The 25,001-nt window shown below is 52.0% G+C and overlaps 8 protein-coding genes across 8 annotated transcripts; 5 read left to right on the forward strand and 3 right to left on the reverse strand.

Moving 5' to 3' along the window:
• Positions 1 to 182: 182 nt before the first annotated feature.
• Positions 183 to 1,262, forward strand: J4E86_008547 (uncharacterized protein; the record flags this gene model as incomplete). Its single annotated transcript, XM_051449058.1, has 1 exon — positions 183 to 1,262. One exon carries the CDS (start codon positions 183 to 185, stop codon positions 1,260 to 1,262), a length of 1,080 nt encoding a protein of 359 aa, XP_051299477.1.
• Positions 1,263 to 4,015: 2,753 nt separating this feature from the next.
• Positions 4,016 to 4,823, forward strand: FPR2 (Peptidyl-prolyl cis-trans isomerase fpr2; the record flags this gene model as incomplete). Its single annotated transcript, XM_051449059.1, has 3 exons — positions 4,016 to 4,078; positions 4,430 to 4,721; positions 4,771 to 4,823. The coding sequence occupies 3 exons, from the start codon at positions 4,016 to 4,018 to the stop codon at positions 4,821 to 4,823; spliced, it is 408 nt and encodes a 135-aa protein (XP_051299478.1).
• A 1,353-nt stretch (positions 4,824 to 6,176) lies between these two features.
• On the reverse strand, positions 6,177 to 7,002 carry J4E86_008549 (uncharacterized protein; the record flags this gene model as incomplete). Its single annotated transcript, XM_051449060.1, has 2 exons — positions 6,177 to 6,488; positions 6,550 to 7,002. The coding sequence occupies 2 exons, from the start codon at positions 7,000 to 7,002 to the stop codon at positions 6,177 to 6,179; spliced, it is 765 nt and encodes a 254-aa protein (XP_051299479.1).
• A 1,615-nt stretch (positions 7,003 to 8,617) lies between these two features.
• Positions 8,618 to 9,124, forward strand: J4E86_008550 (uncharacterized protein; the record flags this gene model as incomplete). Its single annotated transcript, XM_051449061.1, has 1 exon — positions 8,618 to 9,124. One exon carries the CDS (start codon positions 8,618 to 8,620, stop codon positions 9,122 to 9,124), a length of 507 nt encoding a protein of 168 aa, XP_051299480.1.
• Positions 9,125 to 9,174: 50 nt separating this feature from the next.
• J4E86_008551 (uncharacterized protein) lies at positions 9,175 to 10,672 on the forward strand (the record flags this gene model as incomplete). Its single annotated transcript, XM_051449062.1, has 2 exons — positions 9,175 to 9,522; positions 9,575 to 10,672. The coding sequence occupies 2 exons, from the start codon at positions 9,175 to 9,177 to the stop codon at positions 10,670 to 10,672; spliced, it is 1,446 nt and encodes a 481-aa protein (XP_051299481.1).
• An 8,315-nt stretch (positions 10,673 to 18,987) lies between these two features.
• J4E86_008552 (uncharacterized protein) lies at positions 18,988 to 21,016 on the forward strand (the record flags this gene model as incomplete). The annotated part of the gene is made up of 3 exons (XM_051449063.1): positions 18,988 to 19,012; positions 19,238 to 20,019; positions 20,156 to 21,016. 3 exons carry the CDS (start codon positions 18,988 to 18,990, stop codon positions 21,014 to 21,016), a joined length of 1,668 nt encoding a protein of 555 aa, XP_051299482.1.
• A 252-nt stretch (positions 21,017 to 21,268) lies between these two features.
• On the reverse strand, positions 21,269 to 22,509 carry J4E86_008553 (uncharacterized protein; the record flags this gene model as incomplete). The annotated part of the gene is made up of 2 exons (XM_051449064.1): positions 21,269 to 21,993; positions 22,041 to 22,509. 2 exons carry the CDS (start codon positions 22,507 to 22,509, stop codon positions 21,269 to 21,271), a joined length of 1,194 nt encoding a protein of 397 aa, XP_051299483.1.
• Positions 22,510 to 23,514: 1,005 nt separating this feature from the next.
• On the reverse strand, positions 23,515 to 24,304 carry J4E86_008554 (uncharacterized protein; the record flags this gene model as incomplete). Its single annotated transcript, XM_051449065.1, has 2 exons — positions 23,515 to 23,904; positions 23,960 to 24,304. The coding sequence occupies 2 exons, from the start codon at positions 24,302 to 24,304 to the stop codon at positions 23,515 to 23,517; spliced, it is 735 nt and encodes a 244-aa protein (XP_051299484.1).
• Positions 24,305 to 25,001: the final 697 nt, after the last annotated feature.

A 25,001-nucleotide genomic window follows, 5' to 3' on the forward strand; every position in this document is an offset into this window, starting at 1 on the left:
GGCTCAACATCCCCCCCCCCCCCCCCCCCCTGCTCACCCGCGGGACTACGTCAAAACCCTATTTCTCACGTCGGACCCCAACTTGCGCATGTCTTTCACGGTCTACCTATATGTTCTATTTCACCTGCGCCACGATGACTCTCTTTCCGCTTAACGCAGACGTTGCACCATCGTCTCACACGATGCCTCCACAGCTCACTCCCCGTCCCTCTGGTGCCCCTAGACCGCCTATAACGTACAGTCGCCGTTCCGCTACTTCACGCAATGCAGATGCGACCAGCAACATAGTCAAAGACGAAGCGAAGCGTGAAGAGACCCTCAAAGGGATCGTTCTCAGCGCCCACGGCGGTAATGACTTCTACGAGAATGCGGCGCGACGAGCGACCAGGATCGACTACTGTTTACAAAACGTCGCAAGGCAGAGCAAAACGGGGTCACACACCATCTCTTCTTTGAAAGCTGGAAAGAGAGCGGAACAGTCGGAATCTCCACGTGCCGCGGGAAATGACAACGCCAGCGACGAAGACGAGGAGGACATTGCTGAAGCTATTGCACGCTCTCTGGGCAAGACAATTGAAGATCGTAACGTTGTGCGCCCCTTCCCCTCGGTACATGACGACTCCAACATCGCCGAAACGAAGATCTTGTCGCTATTGGCAGCTTCTGAGCCAGCGAAGTCTACTGCTGGGTCTAGCTCATACGGATCTACCGGCAGCGGCTCTACGTCTGGTTCGACTCCGCCACACACTCCACTCCATGCTCTCCTCAACCACATCAGATCAGCTGCGAAGAACGTACAAGAGCTCGATACCAACGAGCTGGCCAGACGTGCTCCTGAGCTAACATTCATCATGAACAGTTGGCAGAACACCGTAGCCAAGGTTCTCTCACCGACCGAGGCTGCCGAGCTCAAGCGAATCCAGGACATCCAAGGCCATCTAGATTACGACCAAGCCCTAGAAGAGAAGTGTCGAAAGAAGTTGAACGCGCTCGGGAAGCGATGCGGAGCCCAGGTGCTCCAGATGAAACAAGGCCATCAAAAGGAGTTGATGAAGCAGAAGGAGATGTATGAGGCTTACATCTCACAACACATGGCGAAGCCGCCTACTCCTCGAGCTCCAGCTTTAGTACGACCGGCGTTCGTTTTCACTGCTGGCGGCCGAGGTTTTCCCGAGCAGCAGCAGATGTCCTCGTCCTCGAATCCGGGTCCTCCGTCCGATGAGGGACCGGGTTGGGCTCGCAAGAGGGCTAGACTATCGTAAGGACGGGGTTAAATCATGTGGCGTGACGTGGCGTCTACAGATCTGCTTGCAGGTTTGGAGAGTAGCGGTTAGATCTAGTTGCTGGTGACAGTGGCTTTGAATGAGATACAGATGAGCATTCCAACATACCCTTGAGCATATTGTGACCGTCGTGCGATACATCAATGAGGCTGATCTCATAACCTGGAGGTACTCACGGCGTTTCTCATAATCAAGACTTACCGCAGAGACTCGTGTACACCCCCGAGCTGCTGTGTGGTAACGTACAACACGACGTAGAAGATAGCGACTATGTCCCAGCTATACTATCCTTACGCTCAGCAATCCCCATGACATAGTAAATGCCTGCAGCATACCATCCACGAGACCACATCTGTACTGTACCGAGTGTGTTTGATCAACCTCACTAACGTGTTAATGTGGCTAGGTACCCCCACAGTTGGGGTGGTTCCCTATTTGCAAAACGCCTGGGGTTTCGCGGTTTCGGAAGACGCAACGAAAGAACAGTGGAACGCGGCGCATGCCGTTTTGCGCATCATGAAGCGAAAGCATTGTGTAGGTTTATTTTTGGAGGTAGTGGATTTGAGTCCTCGGATCGTGTCGGGCCGTTTGGTAGATGTGGAAGGGTGGAAATGGTGGTGGGTTGCATGTCGGACTTGCGATAGCCACTGACCTGTAGGGTCCGAGGATGCCTTCGCCCTTTGATGTACACCTGTATTATGTTTACTGTGATGGCTCGTTAGACTCATGTGAAGATAACGTTCTTCTATTGCCGAGTGTAAGATGACGCTGGCAGAAGCAAGCAAATTGCGGCCGACTTACCTATCCTTTGACCGCGCAATCTATCTTCTGTACCCAACAGCCCCTGCGCAAAATAAGAGGAGTGAGATTGTAATGGACCCTTTTCTTTGCTTTTCAAGTCCAAAGCATGGCATGTGAGTTCAATGTTGGCGTGGCATGGCATGGCATGTGCATACCTATTGCCGGCGCGTCACCGTCGCGCCTCTATCATGCACACCTGCCTACCTAGGTACGACCAAAACGACACAAACTTTACAACCCGACGCGAAGAGCAGCACTTTTGTAAATGCACGACCCATGCGACGTGTAAGATCGCTGTCCACTATAGCGGCATCCTGCAGACGTCTCGCAGCTTCGTACCTGACGATCATAAGCAACCAAACCCAGTCATACCTGTCAAGCCAAAAGTGCGTATTGGCGGCACCGGCGACAGCTTGGCGGCGACACGTTGATGACACAGCCCAGATGCATGCCACCCGCGTCCCCCAGCGAGTTCGCGGCTATAAGACGATTCGTGGCATGGGCTTGCGAGTACTGCGACCCTTTTGGTTGCATCTCATCATCAGCCCCGCTGAAGGACGTTTCAAAGCAGCAACCCACCCATGTCGCGCCATCGTTGCGGAGCGCATCCGATGCACCTTGTAGCACATATCACCTTCTCACATCTCTAGTCTTTGAATATTTTGGCACTCTTGCAATTCTTCTTCCCCTCTCTATACGTCTTTTGGTTTCTTCGTATGGCCTATTGAAAGCTTTCGTGGCGTTGTCATCGCCATGGAGTCACGCCAATACATCTCTACATCTCCTTGTAGATGTTTGCTGTCCGTGACAAAGAGACAGACTCCAGACTTTGTGCTTGATGCACCAACCTGTCCGTTTGTGCAATAGGTACGCAAACCCGTGACCGTATAATCTACGTCCGTACGACGCGCGCAGACAATCATGAGACTCGGTGGCTCACAAGACGATAAGGCTCAGTCACAAATACACCCCACGGCTGTCATAAGAACATTTGAAACACCGAGTCAAGTGTTCCCCAAAGACAAATTACACACATACGCGCACTACGCCATACACACAGGCATAGCCCAAAGCTAATTCCTAATCGTCGTCCGGTCCAACAAACCCGGCAATGTATACAGCTATCGCGCTCATAGCCCTCTTACTCACCATTGCCACCACTACAACCACCATCTCAGCCTTACCAACACATCTTCTTTCCCGGCGCGGTCTTCCTGGTGCCTACTACACCTGCACCAAATCCAACTTCGCCGGCGAATGCAGCTGGACGCAACCCAACACGGAATGCCACATCCAAGGCAGCCCCAGCGGTATCGCATCACTCGGACCTGATCAAGGCTCTACGTGCGCCCTCTACCAGAACTTTTCGTGTACAGGCGACATTCTTCAGAAGCTGACGTTCCCCGGTATCGCAATCGGCATGCCCAAGTTCGGAAGCTTTAAGTGTATTGAGCAGGGCAGCTCTGGCGGAAGCAGGAAAGAGGTGGAAGAGGCTGGAGTTCTCGCGGAGTTGGATGCTGCGGATTTGGCAGTCGAGGATTTTGGTATCAAGAGTGTGGCGATGGATGGGAGGGAGGAGGGTATGATTGGGTTGCAAAAAGGGGTTTACTATTGATCGTGCCTTCTGTTCTTGGTAAAGAGTCTTGGGGAAGAGGGAGTTGGTTTCGATGGGGAGGATGTGTGGTCATGATTTCTTCAATTCGTGTTCTTATCATTTGGAAGAGGGGTGGCGTCGCTGTTCTGAGGTTACCACTGATGGCTTTATGGTTATTAGTAATACCTGGTTCTTTAAGAGTGAAACCAGTCCCCTATTACTCATCAGACAAATTGATATTATTACTCACAACAGTCGTTGTCATAGTACTGCGGCTCCCGAGCGATGAGATAGTAGGTATTGGGTCAACCACCGTTACCGAATATCTCCCCCCCCAATGTACACAACCAAAGTTCCGTCGCGAAAAGACCCCTCGGGCTTGAGCGCGAAAGACAGAGAAGTAGGTATTGGGTCCGTGGTCTTTTCGATGCTATAAAATGACGCTAGCGACATCCAATGACGTCCCCAAGGTCCCTGCATATGGTTTGGGCCACATTACCGCTTGGCGCCACATGTATCCCCCACATAGACACTCCACCTGCCGCCATTGCAACGTCGCCTTCCAAGGTTGCTTCATAGACATCCGTGGAGTGTCCGAAAAGCAAATTCACTATACATAGACGTCAGCATGAAGCTCACCCTCATCCTCGCCTTGGCTACGGCCGCTCTCGCTGGCGAGATTGTCAACAACGAGGCAAGTAACACCCCGCGAAGCTATACGGCATGCATGGCGTGCTAACGCCTTGTACAGCATCTCAAGACCGAAGTCCTCACCGAAGCCAACTGCGTGCGCAAGACCAAGGCCGGCGACAAGGTCAACGTCCACTACCGCGGCACCCTCGAAAGCGACGGCAGCGAATTCGACGCCTCATACAACCGCGGCCAGCCCTTGTCCTTCGCCGTCGGTACCGGTCAAGTCATCAAGGGATGGGACCAAGGCCTGCTAGACATGTGCCCCGGCGAAAAGAGGAAGCTCACAATCCAGCCTGAGTGGGCCTATGGCTCGCGGGGTGCTGGCCCCATCCCCGCCAACAGCGTCTTGAGTAAGTGCTATTGGGACACACGGCGAATACATTGACTGACGTATGACAGTCTTCGAGTCGGAGTTGGTCTCCATTGACGGCGTTGACAAAGAGGAGTTGTAACAGGGTCTGAGATGACTATTTGCACATACATAGCATTGTACGTGTGAGAATAAAATCGAGGTCCCGTAGGCAGGCTGCGCCTTGCTGCTATAGTAGAATCAACATGATGTGACTCATGTCAATCCTGACCGTGACCTTCAACCCATTGGATCTTCAACTCCTTGGTTCACCATCCGTTGAGTCTGCCGTCTCGACGACTTTCCTGTATTTTCCAGATCTGCGTAATTCTAGTTTCCAATTGGATGCTATTGTTGAACATTAACACAATTGTGTCCGCTTTTATCTTCACCTTTGGACATTCCGCACTTACCGTAGCTCTAGTCGACGTTCTGCAAGCTAACGTTCGTGTTTTTCTAGTTCTATCAGTCCCGTCAAAGTATATTCTGCTACTACCATACTGCAACTTGACAGACAGCGTGCACTAATCAGCACGCATTCCCCACACTAATCTTTCTACACGAACGAGCAAGATGCCATCCTTCTCCAATCCAGGGTATCGTTCAGTATGCTAAAATCCCCTTCGCCGCACCAACCTCCATACTGAAGCCCTCTTGACAAGGTCAAAACCCCAGACGTTCGCTCTGAGATCAAACACATGATCGCCATTGTAGTTGCAATCAGCAAGACCGCCTCATCGCTCGTCCAAGGGTCAAAGGCAAGAAGGTCATGACAAAGGGTCGAAGACAAAGGCGCTCGTAGTCGAGGAAGTGAACGAGCTTGACGCATTTCCGAAGGACTGCGACGTTCTTCTATCCAAGCCAAAAAAGAAGGCAGAACAAGACACATTTTGTAAAATAGCACCTTCCGGTGCAGATCTGTTCATTTGAACTTATGAAAGCAGGCGCGCTCAGCACGCATGATGAGCGGTGTTGCGTTGCTTGGCGCTCGATAGACCCATGCCCTCATCACCATAAACAAAGTCATTAAATGGTAGCTGTGCTCGAGCCGCAATGCGATGACTAGGCATTCAATCCCGAGGCTGAAGTGGTTTGAATGCGATCACAAGATTGACGCAGTCAAAATCATGGATTTATCAAGTGTGATGTAATACCTACAAGACCAATGTATTTGAGCCTGCATCTATGCCAGCTCCCGTTCCAGATTCGTCGCAAAGACGCATCGTATACGCCGCCTCCGACTCGCGAGTCTCGATGCACGTTGTTGACCCTACGGAGGGAAACGAACTGCATCTGATAGATGCTTCAGAGGCGGTTGAAGCTACCTAGGTATGAACAGGAGTACAGCGGCAGAGAAGAAGCGCTTCCTTTGGTGCAAAGACCAGCCATTATGCAAAGACCAAACGTGATTGCGACAGGAATGCACGTTTGAAGTTTAGGAAAAGACGTAAGAGCCTCAGTTGCCAGGTTGGAAAGAAGGCTTGGGCTTGTTCACTTGCAAGTGCAGCCCTGGTTCCTCCATCATCATCACATCGCCCTTGTCTTGTGCCGTCGCTGTTTTCTGGCTGTCGCTACTGATGGTTGTGAACTGCCGGTCGCGGCTTGCGTCGTGTTGATCATCGTTATTGGTATCGATGTAATGCTCTTGCAGCTCGATGTCGACGGCCCCCTTCATACTCTCTCGTGTGCGCCATTGGAAGCGTGGGAATGAGTTTGGCGGGAATGGATTCCTGCTCGGACTGGTATCTAAGTAAGGAATGAAACGGCTCTGGATAATGGAGATGGGCAGTCAGCACTGATCTCATCTTCGTACACAGGGAGAATCTTACCAGCATCCACTTGATCGTTGGGCCACACGCGGCAATTACACCCAGATTGGCTTCTACATTTGACAACACGCTTCGTATGTTGTAGGGGTCCTCGACGTAAATCGTGGGCAACGCCATAACCTCGACGAATTTGTGTAGACGGTAGCAGCCAATAGCTGTCACGGTAAGTGGCAGCGAGAGAAACCCTATCACGAACACCTTGTTCTTCAAAGGCATTCGTAGATCGTAGAGGACCCAGGCTGGAATTAGTGATACGAGGACATCGGTAATGATCGTCACACCGATCGTGCCGAATACATACGCAGCGCGATCGCCGCATGTACCATCTATGCTCCCATGCCATGCTTTTTGTATAGGCCAGCACATAAACAGACTACCCAAAGTAGAACTGATGATGAACATGATGTTTATAGCGATCAGAGTCCAGAGACTTGCGATGATGAGGCGATCCATACAACGGAGCTTCAAGAGCGTGATCAGGAACGAGATCTTGGCTAAACCTAGAATGGGGTTGTAGATGACGTTGTTCGTATGTCGCCACTATGAGGATGGTTGTCAGTACCAGAGTTGACGCCTAAGTATTATATAGTTGACCATACAAAACCGACGTCTGACTTATGCGGGGCTCCCTCGGGAATATCGGCTGAATGGTATCCTGCGTAAGACACCAGAATGACTGAATTGGGTCAGATGGTAGAGGTGTACAGAGCATTTCGAACGTACACTTCCACATAGTGGCTGTGAGTGCTACCAGTATAGCCTCTGCTACTACCAAGAGTGTATCCTCTAGAGCAGTTTTGTTAGCGTAAGTTTAGTTCCGTAGGAAAGGATATCACCAACCGATAGCATAGGTACGCTCCTTCATCTTTCTCCATATTCTGATAGATACAACCAAGAAGGACACTAGGAAAGGGAAAATTATGAGGAAGATGTTGACTGGTTGAAGGCCTGTACCTGCCATGCTGCGCGAAGAGGAAGATCACGAGTTCACCTCGAATGGCTACAGTGGCGTGAAAGTCTGTCCTCGGCAGAGTTGAACGGAATTTAATTGTATAGAAGTGTAGGTAATCTTATAGATGGCGCTCGCGTACCCTAAGAAGAGTTTCATGACGCCGCAATCCGACATTCTTTCATGTTCATCACATGTGTGATACGCTCCAAAACGTCGGGTGTCGATATTGGCGAGCGGTCCATGGTCCCGTCCCGTTTACCGTGCCACATCCCATAAAGACAAAGCTCCAAATCTGGGCATGGGTACGGACGGGGAACCCAATATGTTGCCACCTTCAAACCTCAGCATCCAACAGCACAAACAATCTTTTCGACAGCTGCATTAGTCACAAGCCCAGGTTATGTCGCCTCGTGAGCTGTCGACAGATGCGAGAAGTAGGTAAGCCACCTGCATTGACCAAAGCACGAAGGTGCCAGACCTCGCTTTGGGAGTGCCCCTCAATTTCGGATGAGGCGGCAATGCAAAGGATTCGCAATGCTCTAATCTATTCCCAAAATCAACGAAGGTCGCTGACATTGGTCCGCGGATTGCCGCTTGTGCAACAGAGCGGCAAAGGTGCAAACGTAGGATTCAGTGCCAAGGCTCTAGAGTAAGGGCTCCCTAGGTAAGCACAATAAGTGGGGCGGGCTCGGCCCCGGGGGAAGCGGGCGTGCCGCCCCCTGAAAGTTGAGGTATGATTGGGGCTTGCCAATGCCGCATACCAGGCCGTGCAAGTGGCAAATCAGCAAAGCTACAAGGGAGACTGTCTCCGTGTTCTTTTCTTTTGCGACTGACGAATCGTATATCAAACCGACCGCTGTCTTATTCCTGCAGTCCCTGCGTCTGTATACATGTGCATGACTTTGTTGGGCCTTCCTCTTGGGTAACATGATAGTCAAAAACTACGTCTTGTCAGAATCTAGAGCAGTGACACGCGAATCATGTACTGAAAGCCCACTGAGAATGAGCCAGAGAGATAGGCATCAACCGGCTAAAGGATACAAGATAAAAGGTCGAGCAGCTCAATGTTGGACCATTACCAGCCCCATCCACTTCGTCTTCGCTTTTCAAGTCGCCATGTACGCTATGCAGCGGTCAACGACACTACTCTTGGCTCTCTCGCCATTGCTTACACTCGTCCAAGCATCCGCCGTGGATGGTATCGAGCCTGCAGCTGCTACCGTTCCAAATACGCCGGCAGCAGGAGCATCTTTACAGGCAGCGGAGAAACTCCAATTGACTGATGAAGTGATCGAACGCCTGGAAACAGAAGAAGCCACATCAAACTATGCCAAATACTTCAAATTTGGTGATAGCGATGCTCCTGCCTATTCAGCGTCTTGCAAGACGTTTCCCGGAGACGACGCTTGGCCGAAAGACACCACCTGGCACATGTTCGACGTGCTCCTCGGCGGAGCATTGATCCCAACCAAGCCAATTGCGGCATCGTGTTACGACACGAGATGGGGAAAGAAAGATGCCGCAGCGTGCTCGGATGTTATCAACAATTTCACAAGTCCGCTTTTCCATTCTGCTGATCCCACATCAAGTAAGCTATCTCCTTTAACAGACTTCGAGGCGTAGATTAATGGTGATCTCCAGATATGTGGCCGATCTATCAGGGCAGGACATGTATGCCTGACAACGCAACCACCGGCGAAACATGCACTCTGGGTGCATACCCAGAATACGCGGTCAAGGTCACGAATGTGGCACAGATCCAGCTTGCAATCAACTTTGCGCGTGCCACCAACATGCGTCTTGTCATCAAGAACACGGGCCACTGCTATCTTGGAAAGTCAACTGGCGCTGGAGCATTGAGTCTATGGATGCACAACATGGACCAGATCGACTTTATGTCTCAGTACGAAGGCCCGGGGTACTCGGGACCTGCGCTCAAGCTTTCTGCGGGTGTCAATGTGCGGCAAGTGTATGAAGCCGCGGACAAGAACGGCGTGACCGTCTTGGGCGCGATAGCCGCGGTAAGTGACTTCGCTCTACCATCAAGCGAACAATGGAGCTAATGCAAAATAGAGTGTTGGATATGCTGGTGGCATGATAACCGGAGGAGGACAAAATCCTCTTGCTGGCATCTACGGGATGTCGGCCGATCACGTCGTCGCTTTCCAGGTCGTCACTGCGGCTGGTCGCTTTATCACTGTCTCTGAAGCTTCAAACGCTGATCTATTCTGGGCGCTTAGAGGCGGCGGCGGCGGAACTTTCGCCGTCGTCACATCCGTCATCATTCGAGCGCATCCTAAGCTCAACTCTGTCACATCGAGTTGGACCCTTGATGCTTCGAACAACAGCGTCGATGCCTTCTGGGCGGGTACGAAGAAGTTCTATGACGTCTTCCTTGACTGGGCGGACGCGGGAATATACAGTTTCTACTTCATGGGGGCAACACCGGCCCCATACCTACGAATGGGATTCCTGATCGCGCCCAACCACACTATGGAATCATATACCGAGCTCGTAAAGCCCTTCTTCCAATACCTCCAGGACAGCAACATCACTCTCACGGTACCCGAAGCACCTATCGCGCATAACACATTCTACTCTGCTTATCAAGCAACATGGGGACGTGTACCCTTTGGTGTCGGTTCGGACAGCTCAATGCCCGCGAATCGAATTGTTCCCAGACGCAACTTCTTGGAGAAGTATGACGAGACATTTGCGCTCATCAAGGAGCACGTGTTGTCCGGCAAGCACTTCTTGGGATATCACAAGGCACCAAAAAAGTATGCAAACACGAACAATGCCGTCAGCCCAGCCTGGCGTGAATGTGCTTTGTTCATGGTGACCTCTTCCAACCGATCAGCCGACCACTCTACCCCTGAAGCCCTTGCCGCCGCCAGTAAAGATCTCCACGAGAATATTTTGCAGCCTTGGCGCGACATAGCACCTGTATCAGAGGGTGGTGGTACATATCTCAACGAAGCAAGCGTGGATGAGCCTGACTGGCAGGAGTCATTTTATGCGGGTTATTACCCCAAGCTGAGCGAGATCAAGAAGAAGTGGGACCCGACCGATGTCTTCTACGCGACCACTGCCGTTGGAAGTGAGAGGTGGGTGGTTCAAGACGGAGAACAGGGTGTTCAGACTCAGAACGGAAGATTGTGCCGGGCCTGAGGAAAGCGAACTGTAGGCAAACCTTTCGTAGCTACATCATATAGGCCAATCATTAGACATAGTAGCTCAAAGCATCCTTCCTCATCTTATACATGATGCGCTGAAATGTGACTATGGAGCTATGACACTATTCCTTGCGTGACACCAACATGCATGCACTGGTCCATACTCGCACGGCCTCATCACTCTCGGGTGGTGACATGAACAGACAGCATTGACGATGAAACCGCACTAAGAAAGTAACTACTCAACGGCTGCTCATCTCTCTATTCTTTGTCAGGATTTCGGTTGCGATGTCCTTGTGACGACGACTTGAAAGTACGGTCCTGGCCACAGTGCTTTTGAGTACTCCTCCTACATATTGAGGAGTACCTGGGTAGGGAGTTGGCGACAATGGAAACTCGCAAAAGCCACCCATTCTGGGTCCTTCTACCCCCAAGATACAACGCGCGACAGGGCCACCTGCTTAAGCTGTAGACCACTTTGCAACTCCGATTAACATCGCGCTTGTTGCAATAAGATATTCATTTGGTCTTGCAAACCCTCACAAAGAAACCATGTTCATCATAGCACGTGTGGACACATCGGTGCCTCGCTCCGTCCACATTGGTTGAGTTTTGCGCGTCGTCCTCATCCCTTCGCCACCAATATACCTCTATCATATAACGCCGTGACGATACTCACGCCTCTGCCCACGTCGCGAGCGAGCGTAGTACTGCTGCAGAATTCGTCTCCGTCATTCTTATACAAGGTCTTCAGCCCTTCCTCTTCACTCCACTCTCCCACCCAACTAGGCGCCGTACACTCGCAAGCTCCTTTCTCCTCATCCAATCCCTGCACGTTACATTTTGCTCTCGCTTTGCTCACAGCTGTGAGTGCTGGGGCGAAAGGGTGGCCTGCCAAAAGAAGCTTGCCCGAAGAATCGACAAAAAGGTTGTCGACCGTCGAAGGCGCACGAATATATTTTCTGAAATACAGACTGATCGTGTCAGAGTAAAAGTTGTAGAAGTTTACGCCCATCGTGGAAGACGAGGCAACAGCAACAGTCGTCGAATTGAGCATGGCAATGCCGTTGGCGAAGGGGACGTGCGTCAACGTCTTGGTGTGCTGCAGGTTGTGGACATCAGTATAGACGACACTACCTCCAGGAATGCCAGAAAATGTTTCGACTTGTGATATGAACGGTGAGACCAATGCGCCGATGTAGTGGTCATTGGTAACTAATAGCTTCCCATCTCCTAGAGAGTGTATGGAATTCGGCGTATGGATCAACGGATGTTTCAATGTCTGCACATATCTGGCTACCGAATTCTGGACGGAGACTTGGAACACTTCGATGAGATTTCCAGAGTTACGGGAATGGTTGACGACATATAGCGTAGAAGTCGCGGCATCAAATTCGATGCCCAGAGGCTGAAAATCCGCCGCGTTGTTATAGTCAGTCAGAACGAGAGGCTTCAAAGCGTCTGAGTCCAGAATGTTGGGCGTTGAATAGTCGTAGATCCAGATATGTGGGCTATCGGTGCCATCTCTTTTATCCAAAGGTGACGCAAAGGCGCCCTGCATATGTAAGCCCTCGTCGCGTTGAAACTCTTTTGCTCTTAGGGGCAAATCCAAAGGGCGGCTACGCACCATTACCGTGTTCCACTGATCTCTCTCCGGATTGCAGCTCAAGAACGCAATACCCATCTCTTCTTCCACCAGCACATCCTCGCAATTGCGAAGCCGATCGCGGAACTTGACTTCGTGACTCTTGAAGTGGTTGACATTTTCAAATTTCCCTGGTCTGTTTGCGAATATCGTGGAGAACCCGAGATAGCGGTCGTATACCCACGGCGCGGCAATGGCGATTGCTGCGATAAGCAGCTGCGTTACGGTTCAGTTACCAGTCGTCAATCACCCTCGGACCGCTGCATCTCATATCAACTTACGATAGATCGCGTCGCCATGTTTACAGGAGCGCGTCCTAACCCGACGAGTACTGGTGATGTAGTAAAGATGACCGGCACAGTCGTGCACGAAGTTCACTGTGCTAACAGGTCGCCTTGACCCCACCAGAAGAGGGGACAGCCATCCTCGTTTGCACAAGATTCGTCAGCATCTCCAGGGTTTGAGTAGTAAGCATGTCGGTGTTTCCTGCTGTATCGGGCCGTTAGTAGCTTGGGTTATCGTGGAAGGCGCGACTGCACAAATGCCGGGGCGGAGCAACAACCTGACGTCATGACCTGCGAGTGAGCAACTCCAATCCTACCTAGGTATTGACACACACTTAACACACACCACACAAGACCTCCATTTAGCGAGGTAGCGTGTAGCCTTACTCGTGAACGTATGATTTCTAGCTAGGCTGTTGTCGTTACTGCTTAGCAGCACGCCTACCTGGGAAGTTTGACCCGACTCGGCAAGGACAGGAACACGCTCGGGCAAAGTCAACACTGATACAATCTTTACAGTCGCCACCGGAGAAGTCGGTTTGTGAGCTGTCCACCTTTACAGACGCGTCTGTCAATCTCCCGGAATTGGTGCAGGCGTGCAATGTGGATCGTAAGATCTCAACTCGGTGGGTATCCTCCCGTCAAAGTCTCAGTCTCGCTTTCATCATTTGTAACTTGGTAGCAAGCGTTTCCAACATCTCCACACTTTGATCAGAGGGCTGTTTCTAGGTCTCAATGATGAAGGGATCGCAATGAGGCGATGCCGCCATCAGCTCGCTCGACACGTCGAGATACCCAATTGCGCTATATTCACTTATGGGCCCGGTAAAGGAACGCCGGATTGACGTTAGTAATCTCGAAGCGCCTCAATTTCTTGGGAACGATTATTGCCTGGAGATCAAGAAGCTGGGTGACGGCATTTTCCTCCGAGGAGCGGATGAGCAGCCCAAAATAAATGGCAAGAGTTCTGAGCCCCGGAATGACGTTCGGAGTTCCAAGTTTTTTTGAAATATCCAGTACGCAAGATACTCTAGAATTTGGACGGCTGCAAGTAATAACTACACAAATCGAGGATACGTAGCACGGGTCGGAAACCTGTATGCATCTGCTTAATAGTAGATGAGTCGCTGATCTTTAACAGTTGCAAATCTAAGAGATACTAGTTTGCTCGCCAATTAGAGACTCGAAGTATTTAATGTAGTGATCTCGAAAATGACACTCTTCCGCCTTCACAAGCATCGGTGCACCCCTTAACACTGCACGGCCGTTATAGCTAGGCAACTCTACTCTAAACTCTACTAGTCTCTTTAGATTCGGGAAGGGATAGGACTGCTCTTAGGTATTTCTTCAACTATCTAGTAATAAACATAAAGTATGCGTGTGGGTACAGTCGTGCTGTGTTGGTTTGCTGAATATTCAGGTCTTGTTGTAGTGTCATTTGTTGAACAGTAGGGCCATGGGCCATGGTCACGAGAAGTGCATCTTCTCTGAACTACCGACTGCATCGAGAGTCCTCTAGTGCATGATATATACGTGCTCGTACAAAATTTGCCTGTAATCATATACTCTCGTTGTAGTAGTGACATGTTGCACCTGATGAGAGAAGATGCATGAACTGCCGTGAAATCTTTTCTGGGCACTCTATGTGCTCGAAGGTTGTCCAGGTACATGGCGCGCATCCGCAAGAGTATCAGTGTACTTCAATCTAGCATGCTGCAGCTACGTTGTGAGCAAGTACTCGTACCCAAGGCAAGTAAAATGACCTCTTTCGTCTCCACAAGTTCACATCTGTGAATCATCCGAACGGTTCCTCATGTCCGTCCAAAGCCTGCAGATGCCGAGCGATCGGTATATATCATGCTCGCTATGAACGAGGTAGTTTAGGCTCAATGGATTGGCCATGGCTTGATTCTAGATCTTGACGCACCGTCCTTTCCGAGACTCTGGCATGATCTCCGATGCGATCGCCGTGCATTCAAGTCGTTGGCTAGGTCTCATGTGCAACTCAGACCCAAATGTGTATCGGCCTAGAAATCTTCATGTTGAAATATGGCGATTACACACAGCGGTGTGCTACACGCGTTTGATAATGTGGAGAGCCGGAACGTGAGCACTAACACTGCCGCTTGACAGTGGCCGAAAGCTGACATTTGAGAACGGCAAGGAACAGGTAGTCACTCCATGCGGCGTATGCCTACGGAATAGGTAAGTGCATAGGGGGGCGGGGTCACTTGTAGGGTGCAAACAGATTGTTCTCGGTATCATATACGTGCGCCGCTTGCCAACATAGCCATCGATGTTGGTTTGCTGACAAGACGATATTGAGCAGTCTTGGTAAAGGCACAGGACGCCGGACAGGAAGGTTGCTGGGTAACGGACAAGTTCTTCGCTAGTCCTACACACCTGCCCTCAAACGTCGGGACGTGAGAAGACGACCGGCCACGCGCGCTGAATGAGGCCAGCGAGCGGGCGTGTGGTCCAATGTGAACATCGACTCACGCTCTGTAGCTGACCGAGACACGAAAGATGTTAAGGAACGGAGCCGATAGGGGCGTGGCTCGCAGTGGCTTATTGGCTTGGCGACACTGTTTAGAGTGTTGGGTGCCGTGACGGCGAGACAGTTGCAGCGACTTCCAGGCTATACCTCCGGCACTAACGCACTGCGCAACGAGTCCACCTCCATGTTCAACAGGACAACACAATCTACATCATCATCCGCGCCACGGAGGGGCAACGCAACTTCCAACGCTTGCCGGAAAGTTACGTTGACAGCGCTGCCCCTCGCGACATGCCCTGTAGCGGCTGCATTCTGGCGCTGTAGTGTGAGCCTTGTTGTCGCGCAGGGGGCAGCCTTTGGCGAAGGCGTTGGGGACCGCGCCGCCAGAGACAATCGCGTCCCGTTTTTTCTGGCCAGAACGTCGCTCGATTTGGCTGCGTTTTATTGCATTGTACAAACCAGTGCATATCCAGCCTATCATAGTCATTCCGCTCACAGACCGTGATTCGGTCGAAAGCTTCTATTACCCGCATCGCGTGCCAGTCATCAGCCGAAGAAACGAGTTTTGCTTGCACGGGGCCGTCGTGGCTTGTTAGCTGCTCGCAGGCCAGGCATGGGCGCCGGTGGCTTGAAGGATTCGCTGCTTGCATGGCAATCATCATAAGGGCCGGCCGCTCCTCATGCTTGGACACGTTCTGGCTGCTAAATAAATCGACGAAAGGCTGTTCGTGCCGTTCTTCTGGCTGCGATCGACATTGATAAGCAAGTCCCCCCAGCTGGCCGTCACTCTTTGCCTTTTCCTAGTCACCACCGTTACCCTACCCCTGACGGCCCGCAAAAAGCCCTCGGACACTTGCTGAACCACTGCAAGGTACCCGAATCTGAGGTTGGACAAAGTACCTAGGCAGTCATTGACAGTGGCGGCAAACCTCCTGGTCACAGCAACGGTACCTACGTACGGCCATGGGCCTCCGGATTCCGAGGAGATTCTGCGGTTAATAATAGCATCCTCGACTGCTATAGTACCGTTTATTGGAGATGGGTTCTCAATGTTTCGAATGCGAGTCGGTAGCGATCCTGTCGCACCATGCTCCCCTGCCAACGCGGAGGAGGCAACACGAAAACCGCTGCCGCGGTGTCCCCTTATATCTTCGAGTGTCACCACGCATCGGCCGTCAGTTTCGCGCGCTGCTTCTGCTGCTCGTCATATCTCTATCCTGCAGTTCCCAGGCTGCCCCCGTATCCGCAACGGAAGCCTATGGTGATCGACCGGCCCTGCTCGTCGAAGACGACCTTGCCTGGATAGGATCGGCGTTGTACCTGGATCTCAGCCCACCACCCACCGCGTCGCGATTGATGCCTCCTCTAAAACGCGACGACGATGTTACCCGCACACCCTCTGCAACTCTTTCGGAACGCGCCATTACAACAGACTCTGATGGCTCTGGCACCGGATTCAAAGTCCCCACGGCATTCGATACTGGCCTATCAAATAATTTCACCAACTCATGCGCAAACTTCCTTAATCGCCTGCGTCAGAGTCAGGCATTCAATGACTGCCACCCATTCTCCTTGCTATTGCAGGTATGGTACTTCAATAATACGAGAGAGAAGAGTGTGGCTAATCAGTACCATGTAGACGTCAAGCGGTTTCTTCGACGCCTCCAAATCTACACTACGCATCACACAGACTCTCGATGCAACATGTGGAGTAAATGCAGCACAATGCAAACCTACCCTGGATAGTTTCGCAGTGGAGCTGCTATCGGAAATGGCATGCAAGGCCGATTACGACACCGACAATCCCCTGGTGCTACAGGCTTACAATGGCCTCGTTGCATACCAACCGTCTTACCAAGCAAGCTGTTTGCATGATGACGAGGGAAATTATTGCTTTGCGAACGCCGTCAGCAACATGTCATCACCGGGAGATGCCTACCCATACTACCTACCCATTGGCCAAGAACTTCCCGGCGGATCAAGGCCAACCTGCAACTCGTGTTTGCAACAAGCAATGGGTGTATTTGCTACTTACAGCAACAACGCCACACAACCTCTTTCAAAAACATATACCTCGGCCGCTCAGCAAATATCAATAGCATGCGGCTCGACGTTTGTCAACGTCACAGCCGCCCCACTCAAAGGGGCTGCATCGACGACGACGACCACCACAATCACACCCACGATAAGCTTGATCTTAATGTTTTTACTTTACTTCTTCCAGTGATGGAGCGATACCCTATACATTCCATACTTGTAAATACTTTACCTTATTCATTATTGATATCAGGATCGACAGGTCATTAGCGACGGCGCTTGGGGGGATTCTTTTTTGGCCGTCTTGGATTGTCGCAAACCTGGCGGGATAGTCATGGGGTCCTCTGGCCCATAACGTTGGCTTTCGCCGCGATCGGGCCTGTCGAGGCACGACGAGACACTTGGACGTGTACACAGTTCGCCATGAGTGAGGCGTCTTTTCTGTACACCAATAACATTGCACAGTGATCGAATGATCAAAAGTCAGCTACGCACAAAGCAGTTTTTTGAACTCGTTTCACGAATACCAGTATCGAGGGCTTGATTAGTGATTGGCTGTGAGTCTGTCGGTGTAATATGAAGGGCCATGGCGCAACCCATGAGCCTGGGATTCTTGGTCACCGATGCCACATAACCAGGTAATCTATCCGTCACGATCGCGCCCTTGGGTCCGCTCCCGCTGACGATTTGCCTATACCCTGTCCCCGTCGCTGTCATTTCGTTTCGGCCGACGCACTTGTTTCCGAAGAAAAGGAAATTACAGCATAGCGCGCGATGGATATGGTGACTCCATGTAAGGCGGACAAGGACGATATGTGGATCTGAAAGCGTCATACGTCAGCGCATGTCCGGCTGTGGGTCTGATCACCTGCTCGGCATGTCTTCTCGATCTCCTCCGAACAAGCCTGAAACGTGGCGGACCCTCGTCACGTGGTGATCAGCCTTGCGGGGTGCCGTGATTTGACAGAAAGCGGTCGCCTGGGACGTTACACATCAACGTTGTGCTTCAGCTTCCCGTTGTCGGACCTTCTGTACAACGTCGATAACATGCACTTGATTTGCGCTATGGACTTGATTGCGTCCATGTCAAGACCGGCTGTGGTAAGGAATTGCCAGGTCGGCCGGCATACCCCGTGGACCATTTCAGCAGACCAACGTTGGTTTCCCGCGCCGCGGTGGAGCTGTGGACTGTCCTGTCATCTCCAACGCCCTCCATCCTTGCATGGATGATCCGCGCAGCCGTTGGTCGTCAGCTGTGCCAGGCCAGCCTCTTCCTGGCTCTTATGTCAAACACTTCATGCGTTTGAAAGGCCCGACCAGTCTTCTGCCAGCCGTGTCCCATGCACTTTCTTGTACCTGAGACGTCCAGCTTCGCCGCGAGGGTTTGCTATGCGTGTCCCTTCCACTCCTCTCATTCCCTCATGACTTGTACTAATTGACAAAGTCGATATTAATCGGGCTGGCCTGTCTCTTCATCTTGCTTCACGGCATAGTCACTCTCTTTGTTGCCACCACGCTCCTTAGACACATTCATTATCGACGTCTTCTCGAATACTTTTCATACATCCGACACCGTTCCTTGACCGCTACCTCCATTTGGACTAATACACGACATTCCATATCTCGACCCTACGATGGCCGACGTCATGGCTCAACAAAGCATGTTATCTGCGCCTGCATCCAGACAAGACATTGTCAGCGCACTACTTAACGACTATGGCAACTCTTTTGGCCGAGGCGACGCATCTCCTTCAACTTGGTCGCCCGTACCTGCGGACAAAAAGCTTCCTGCGCCGCCGTCACGATCAGATAGCGTCGCACGTAAACCGCTTCCAGCTGCGTTGAGAATGGAAGCAAAGTTTCAGCTGCGAGGTAAGCAGAGATCACACAAATTCTATTATAAAGATTGCATCCATATTTGGTTATTCATCAAGAGCTCGCTGGTACAGACTGTGTGTCATATTGCAACCTCGATTCCGCATGCCAATGTGCTGTATGCGTGGTGATACATCATCGTTGCTTTGTCGTCGCTCAGAGAGCCGCATGGACAAAGCCATCATATCATAAACCTGAGCGAATGGTGCTAACAGAGAACAGATGACCAAGACGCACCTGTTCTCCCAAGGAGTCCGGTGCCAGGCTCCCCACCTCGACCAAGGAGGAGGATCGAGTCACGTAGCCTTTCTCGCGAATCTAAGCCAGCATCTCTCAAGCTTACCATCAGCAACGGTTCAACAGCGACTGTGCCCTCTACCCCAGCATTTCCAGCACGATCAGAGTCTCTCCCTTCTTCAGCAATAGAGGAGAAAGATCTTCCACCTCCACCACCTGCAAAGTCCGAGAGGCGGAAGTCGATTAAGCAGTCTAATACGGGAAGCCAATCGTCAAGGCCAGCGACGGATCTCGCGAGAAACGATTCGCTTCTTTCCCAAGGCGAAAGCAGAGACTCTACGGAGACGTCTACTACAACCACATCATCGGTTATTGGGCGCAAAGCAGTACCAGACCAAGGTCTCAAGAAGTTCAAAAGTCTGGCAGAACTGAATAACGGACCGCGAGGAAGGAAGGGCGCTCCAATGCCCCCCACATCAGCGCCCAGAAACTTGAGCGTTGATAGCCAGCGATCAGATGCTGTCTCAAGGAAAGGCAGTGTCGACAGTCAAGCAAACATGCCCGAGGCTGCCGCACCTCAGCCCGCCGAAAAGCTACGAAAGACGGAAGCAGAGCTCCCACCGACACCAGAGGAAGAACAAGACACCAGGGTCCCTGTACCACCTAAGAAAGTCTTCACGGGTCTTCCCTCAAACCCTCGTATCAAAGCCCCGGCATCGCCCCTTCACTTCCGCGGCAAAAGCAGCACAGGCTTCAATGTCTTGAAGGTATATATTTGCCTCCCTTTTCCCTCCCCAGTACTTGTACGATAGTTGTCGTACTGCGTTGCGATGTTCGCAAACTCAAGGGTACCTGGATCCTGTTCCAAAAGAAGAATACTGTATGTTGACTGAGATCTCGTAGGCAATGAGGCCGGCTCCTCCAATCCCTACGATGGAATTGCACACCATTACGCCTGAGATGACACCTTCCCCGACGTTGAAGCCAGTCCTAGCAAAGAAGGATGCTGAGATCTCTCCGGTTACCCCACTGCCACCACCGAAAGATGAGAGGCGGCCTTTTAGCTTCGAACCTGCTGTTGCCACCACTGAGACCCAGCAAAAGTCAACAGAGCAGGAAGAATACCTCGCAATGTCGGAATTACCACTTCGAAGCACCACTCCACCAGCTGAGACCCGACTACCCATGCGCACCACATCACTAGACCCACCCGAACCATCCCCGGGCTTCCAACGACCCACAAGTGCCCCATCATCCCGCCCAACATCATCCGACCTCCAAGATTACAACCTCTCCCCCTTCCCAGGACCTTCCGTTCCAACATCGCCCGTTGACGGCTTGCGCACAGAGCCCACAACGCCACCCACACCGCCTCCCTTCGAGCCCCTAACCCGCCGACCAATCCCTTTGCCCGTGTCTTACATTCCACGTATCACGCCCGCACAACTCTCCTGCTACACAAGACATTGCCACAACATCTGGTCTAACAATATTTTCCAGCCCATGGGCTGCATGGTGTGCCATGAGAACGACAAAGATAGGAAGTGGGCGTGTACGTGGTGTCAGTTGCGGATTTGCCGTAGCTGTAGTGAGGATCTGAGGGCGATTCCAGGCAGAGACTTGGGAACGCTGATACAGAAGAGAGAGAAGGGGGAGGTCATGGCGCCGGGAATGAAGCTTAAGGAAGACAGGTTTACGATGGTTGTTGAGGACATTGATGGGGAGGAAAGGGGAGAGGGAATGGATAGTGAATGTGTTGCGTAAGGTTTCTTTGGGTTTGGGTTGGGTGTCCGGTTGTCTTCTTCCCACGCGCAGTACAGGCGCGCATCGGGTGGATGAATTGCTTCATCACATGATATCACATTTACGCAACGTTGGAGTTGGATGGGAAGTTATACCTAGAATGCTGCGCATCGTTTAGCTAGCTTGGCGGCCTTCACGGCAAACTTGATTACCGTATTGACTCAATGGTATCTTGCCGAGCCAGTGTTGACTTCGTCATCTTTCGTACATGTTCTACTTCGTCTCTTTCATCTCCTGCAGTATCCTCACAACCTGGGGTAGAACCTTCTCCGCATTCTCACTTAAGCGCGCAGCTTCCCGGCCAGTATTGGTGTCCGCGACGTTTCCAAAGAAGGTTTCCTCGCCCCGGACACCACCCATGTTGAGTATCCCAATCGGCATCTGCATGTCCTTTGCTTTCTTCACTAGCCGCCAGGCAGAGTACGTCGCAAGACTACTTCCAATGACGAGTATCCTGCCTGCTGCATCGACTGCCTCTTCCGCAGCGACTTTTGTGGCAGCGGGTATAGACTCGCCGAACATGATGACAGCAGGCTTCAGCACTCCGCCTTCGCTCGCCGGGTCCCAGGCGCCATCCTTGTCGACTTGTACGTGGATTTTGCCTCCGTCTGCGCGCTTTGGCGGCTTCTCCAAGCACGTCGGACACGGAGGGTATCGGAATGTGGTGTACGGGGCGTTGGGCACGTCGACGTCACCATCTGGGTTCGACTTGAGCCCTTTCTTGCGGCGCTCGTCGGGGTTCTCGGTGTCTAGGGCGCCCGATTCGATCATCTCGGCGAGGAAAGCGGCCCAGGAGGGGTTCAGGGTGGTGAGTTGGCTCTGGAAAGCCCGGCGCGAATATTCGTTGCGACAGGTGAGGCAGACGAGGTTGCGCAGGTAGCCGTGTAGCTCGATGGTGGAGAGGTCTGGGTGCGCCGTTGGGTGGAACGAGTCTACGTCTGCCCAACTCGTTAGCATGCTGTGACGTTTGCCAGGGAGAACATACTCTGCGTGATGATACTTCCAACAACACCCATACGCCCCAACTCGCCACAAGCCTCGTGGGCCTTGTTTGGCTTGGCCTTCTCTAGGTTCGTCCAGCCGAGGAAACTCCTCGCCCAATACCTCTTCCTCGCTTCGTGGCTGTCACAGAACTCGTGAAAGTAGACGGGCCGGTACGTCTTGTTCAGTGTGTAGGTGCCATTTGTGCCTCTGTAATCGGCCAAGCCAGACGCTACCGAGATACCTGCCCCCGTAAGCAGCAGCGTCTTGCCCGCATGCTCGCCCCGACCAAGCCGAGTCGAGAGGCTCGATTGCGCCGCCCTCGAAGGCGCACCAGACGTGGACAGGGACGGCGACAAGAAGTCGACCAAAGCTGCGATGGCACCGCTCGCCGTCGTCGCGCTCGCAGGAATCAGCTTAGGTGCCGGGAGGGGATCGGTATAGGGAACGCGAAGCAGAGGGGCTCGGGGCATCGCGCAATCGCACACGCTCAAACATTGTAATTTCTCGCGTCCACCTTCGCAGAAGCCAAAGGGCGGATTGGGGGCCAGCAAGCGCGCGTGCGGCCAAAACGGTGGTTATGTCATGATACGTTTTTAGTGCGGCACCATCGAGGTCCGGGGCCCGAGATGGACTGCTAGCCCGCGCGTGCGCACGAGTTTGTCGCGTGGTAAGCCGACGGATAGCTATCGTGCCGCTGCAGGAATACGTATATTTGGGGGCTGCAAGGTGCTGCGAGTTTGTATTGGGAGTTTGCGGAGTGGGGTAGAATATAGGTGCAGTGTGAGGCTGAGTGCATGTGGGGGGCTGTGCTGTAGCTGTCACAACAACGGCTCAAACTTGAGAATGAAGCGCTCGATGAGGGCTACTGTCATGACTCGTGGGCGATCACAAAATCGATGCAGCCGAGTCTCTGTGATTGCTAGTAGGCTGAGATATGTACAGTAACGGATCGGACTTGCTCCGGATGTGTGACAGTATGACAGCCATTGCGAACCATGGCCGCGACGTGGAATAAAGGGATGAAAAAATGTAACATTGACAAGAAATATATGGCTACATCATCGATAAGGGCCCTCTCCATGCCCAAGTGTTACCATGAAAAGCATGTACTGGAAACTTCGAAAATGAAAAACGCCCATTAAGCCTTCCTCGCATACCCGGTCCAGATGGGAATGAATGTCCGGTTCCTCCTTCCTGATTACAGTCCTCCGTGCGAATGTCGTAGGTTCAAGGGGTATAAGGTGACTGCCAGTACGACTGGCTATAATCCATCATCGAGGTGATGCGTGCCTGAGAAAGCCACCAGAGAGGTTGCCCGTGGTATCGACTGTCTTCAATGGGGGGTATTGGGACAAAAAGAGACTGCTTGCCGCTTCTAAGGTAAGCTGAGAGTTCGTAGCGATCGTGACAACGAGATGTAAAACAGATATGAGACATTGAGAGGGAGTCAGCCGGCTGGCAATGACACTGCGATATTATTGCTGATGTGGGAGGTGATGCGAAGCGTATTGCATGGGCTGCTGCATAGTCTGCTGCATCGGTGGTTGCATTTGCTGTTGCATTTGTTGTTGCATCGGCTGTTGCATGTGATGTTGGTGTTGTGGCATTGGCTGCAGCATAGACTGGATGCTCGGTACCCGTTGCTGATGTTGGTGTTGATGTAACGGGTAGCTTGGGTATGCGGAGTAATGATTTTCGGGAATCGTAGACATGCTATGCATTTCCACATGGGGATCCTCTTGTTCTTCTTCCAGGTCAGAAATGCCTACGCCACTATCTTCATGGTCGTGGTAGGTACCATTCTCGAGCTTCTTTTGTGCCGACCTAAAGGCCTGAGTGAGGTTCTTGAGACCCTTCTCCATGCACTGAGTAGAGTCAACACCAGGTGCTTCAAAGAGTACGAAATCACGCATGACATACCTTTGTCTCTACCAATTGCCATTTCTCTCCAACTCGGGCAGCCAACATGCTCCACATGTCCCTTCGAACTTCCATATAGGCTTGCGCTAGTACGTCCAGCTTCACGCCGTCCCACTGCTCCGCATTTTGCCTCTCCATCAACCGTTCGTGCCGTTTGCGACAGGCATTTGGGGTCTTGGAAGGGAAGTGCTTCGGTCCAATCTGGTTCCAGTTGAGGCCTTGAGCCCTGGCCTGAATGAGCGTCTCATCATCTCTAGCGGACCAAGAGGAACTGCGAGTTCCGCCTGCGGCCGATGCGGTCGACACGGAAAGGCGGTGCGCCGGGCCCTTTTCAATCTTAGGCATGTTGACCAGTTGAATGAAAAGACTAGTAGGACAAGAAAGTGATGACGAGAATGGAGATAGGAAAGACGCGGCGAGGAGGAAGATGAGAGCAATGGAAGCGACCGAGTAGCGTATTATGATTAGGGGAGTGTTGGCGTAGGCGAACGAGAGTGACGGATGAGGAACGACAGGTAGGAGATATCCTTGCGAGTAGAAATGAAAAAACTGCTGTTCGTACCTTTGGGTCTGTATTGTCTGAGGCTCTATCAAGGGGGCATGGCCAACATCTTTATACAGTGAGCCGCATACAGAGCCTCCATCCACGACAAAGACCAGTAGGCCACTCGGAGAATTGTTTTGAAACCAGGACATGTTTCTGTAATCGCCGGATCGATCTTCATCTACCGAGAACGGCATGTGCGACTAGGCGAAGAGGAGGCTGTTCACTGGGTCGTGGCTCCAAGCGCCATGAAAAGGGACCAGGGCAGGCCCAAATTGGGCCTGTGAATGGCCGAAGCACAAACCGTGAGCGGTTCGTCCCTCGAACAAGGAAGGGGGACTATAGCGGAAGCGCCTGTTTGAGAATATCCCACTGTGTTCCCTGATGCGGCTGTGTCTAAGAATATCCTCGCTGGCGAGTGGTGGAGGGGCAGCGATGGAGGGGAAAGGGCGGCTAATCTGATTCGGCGAGCGCATAAGTAGGGCCCAAATAAAGACC

Source organism: Alternaria arbusti (assembly GCF_024043155.1).
Source record: "Alternaria arbusti strain BMP 1465 chromosome Unknown scaffold_14, whole genome shotgun sequence".
Taxonomy (NCBI): Eukaryota; Fungi; Ascomycota; class Dothideomycetes; order Pleosporales; family Pleosporaceae; genus Alternaria; species Alternaria arbusti.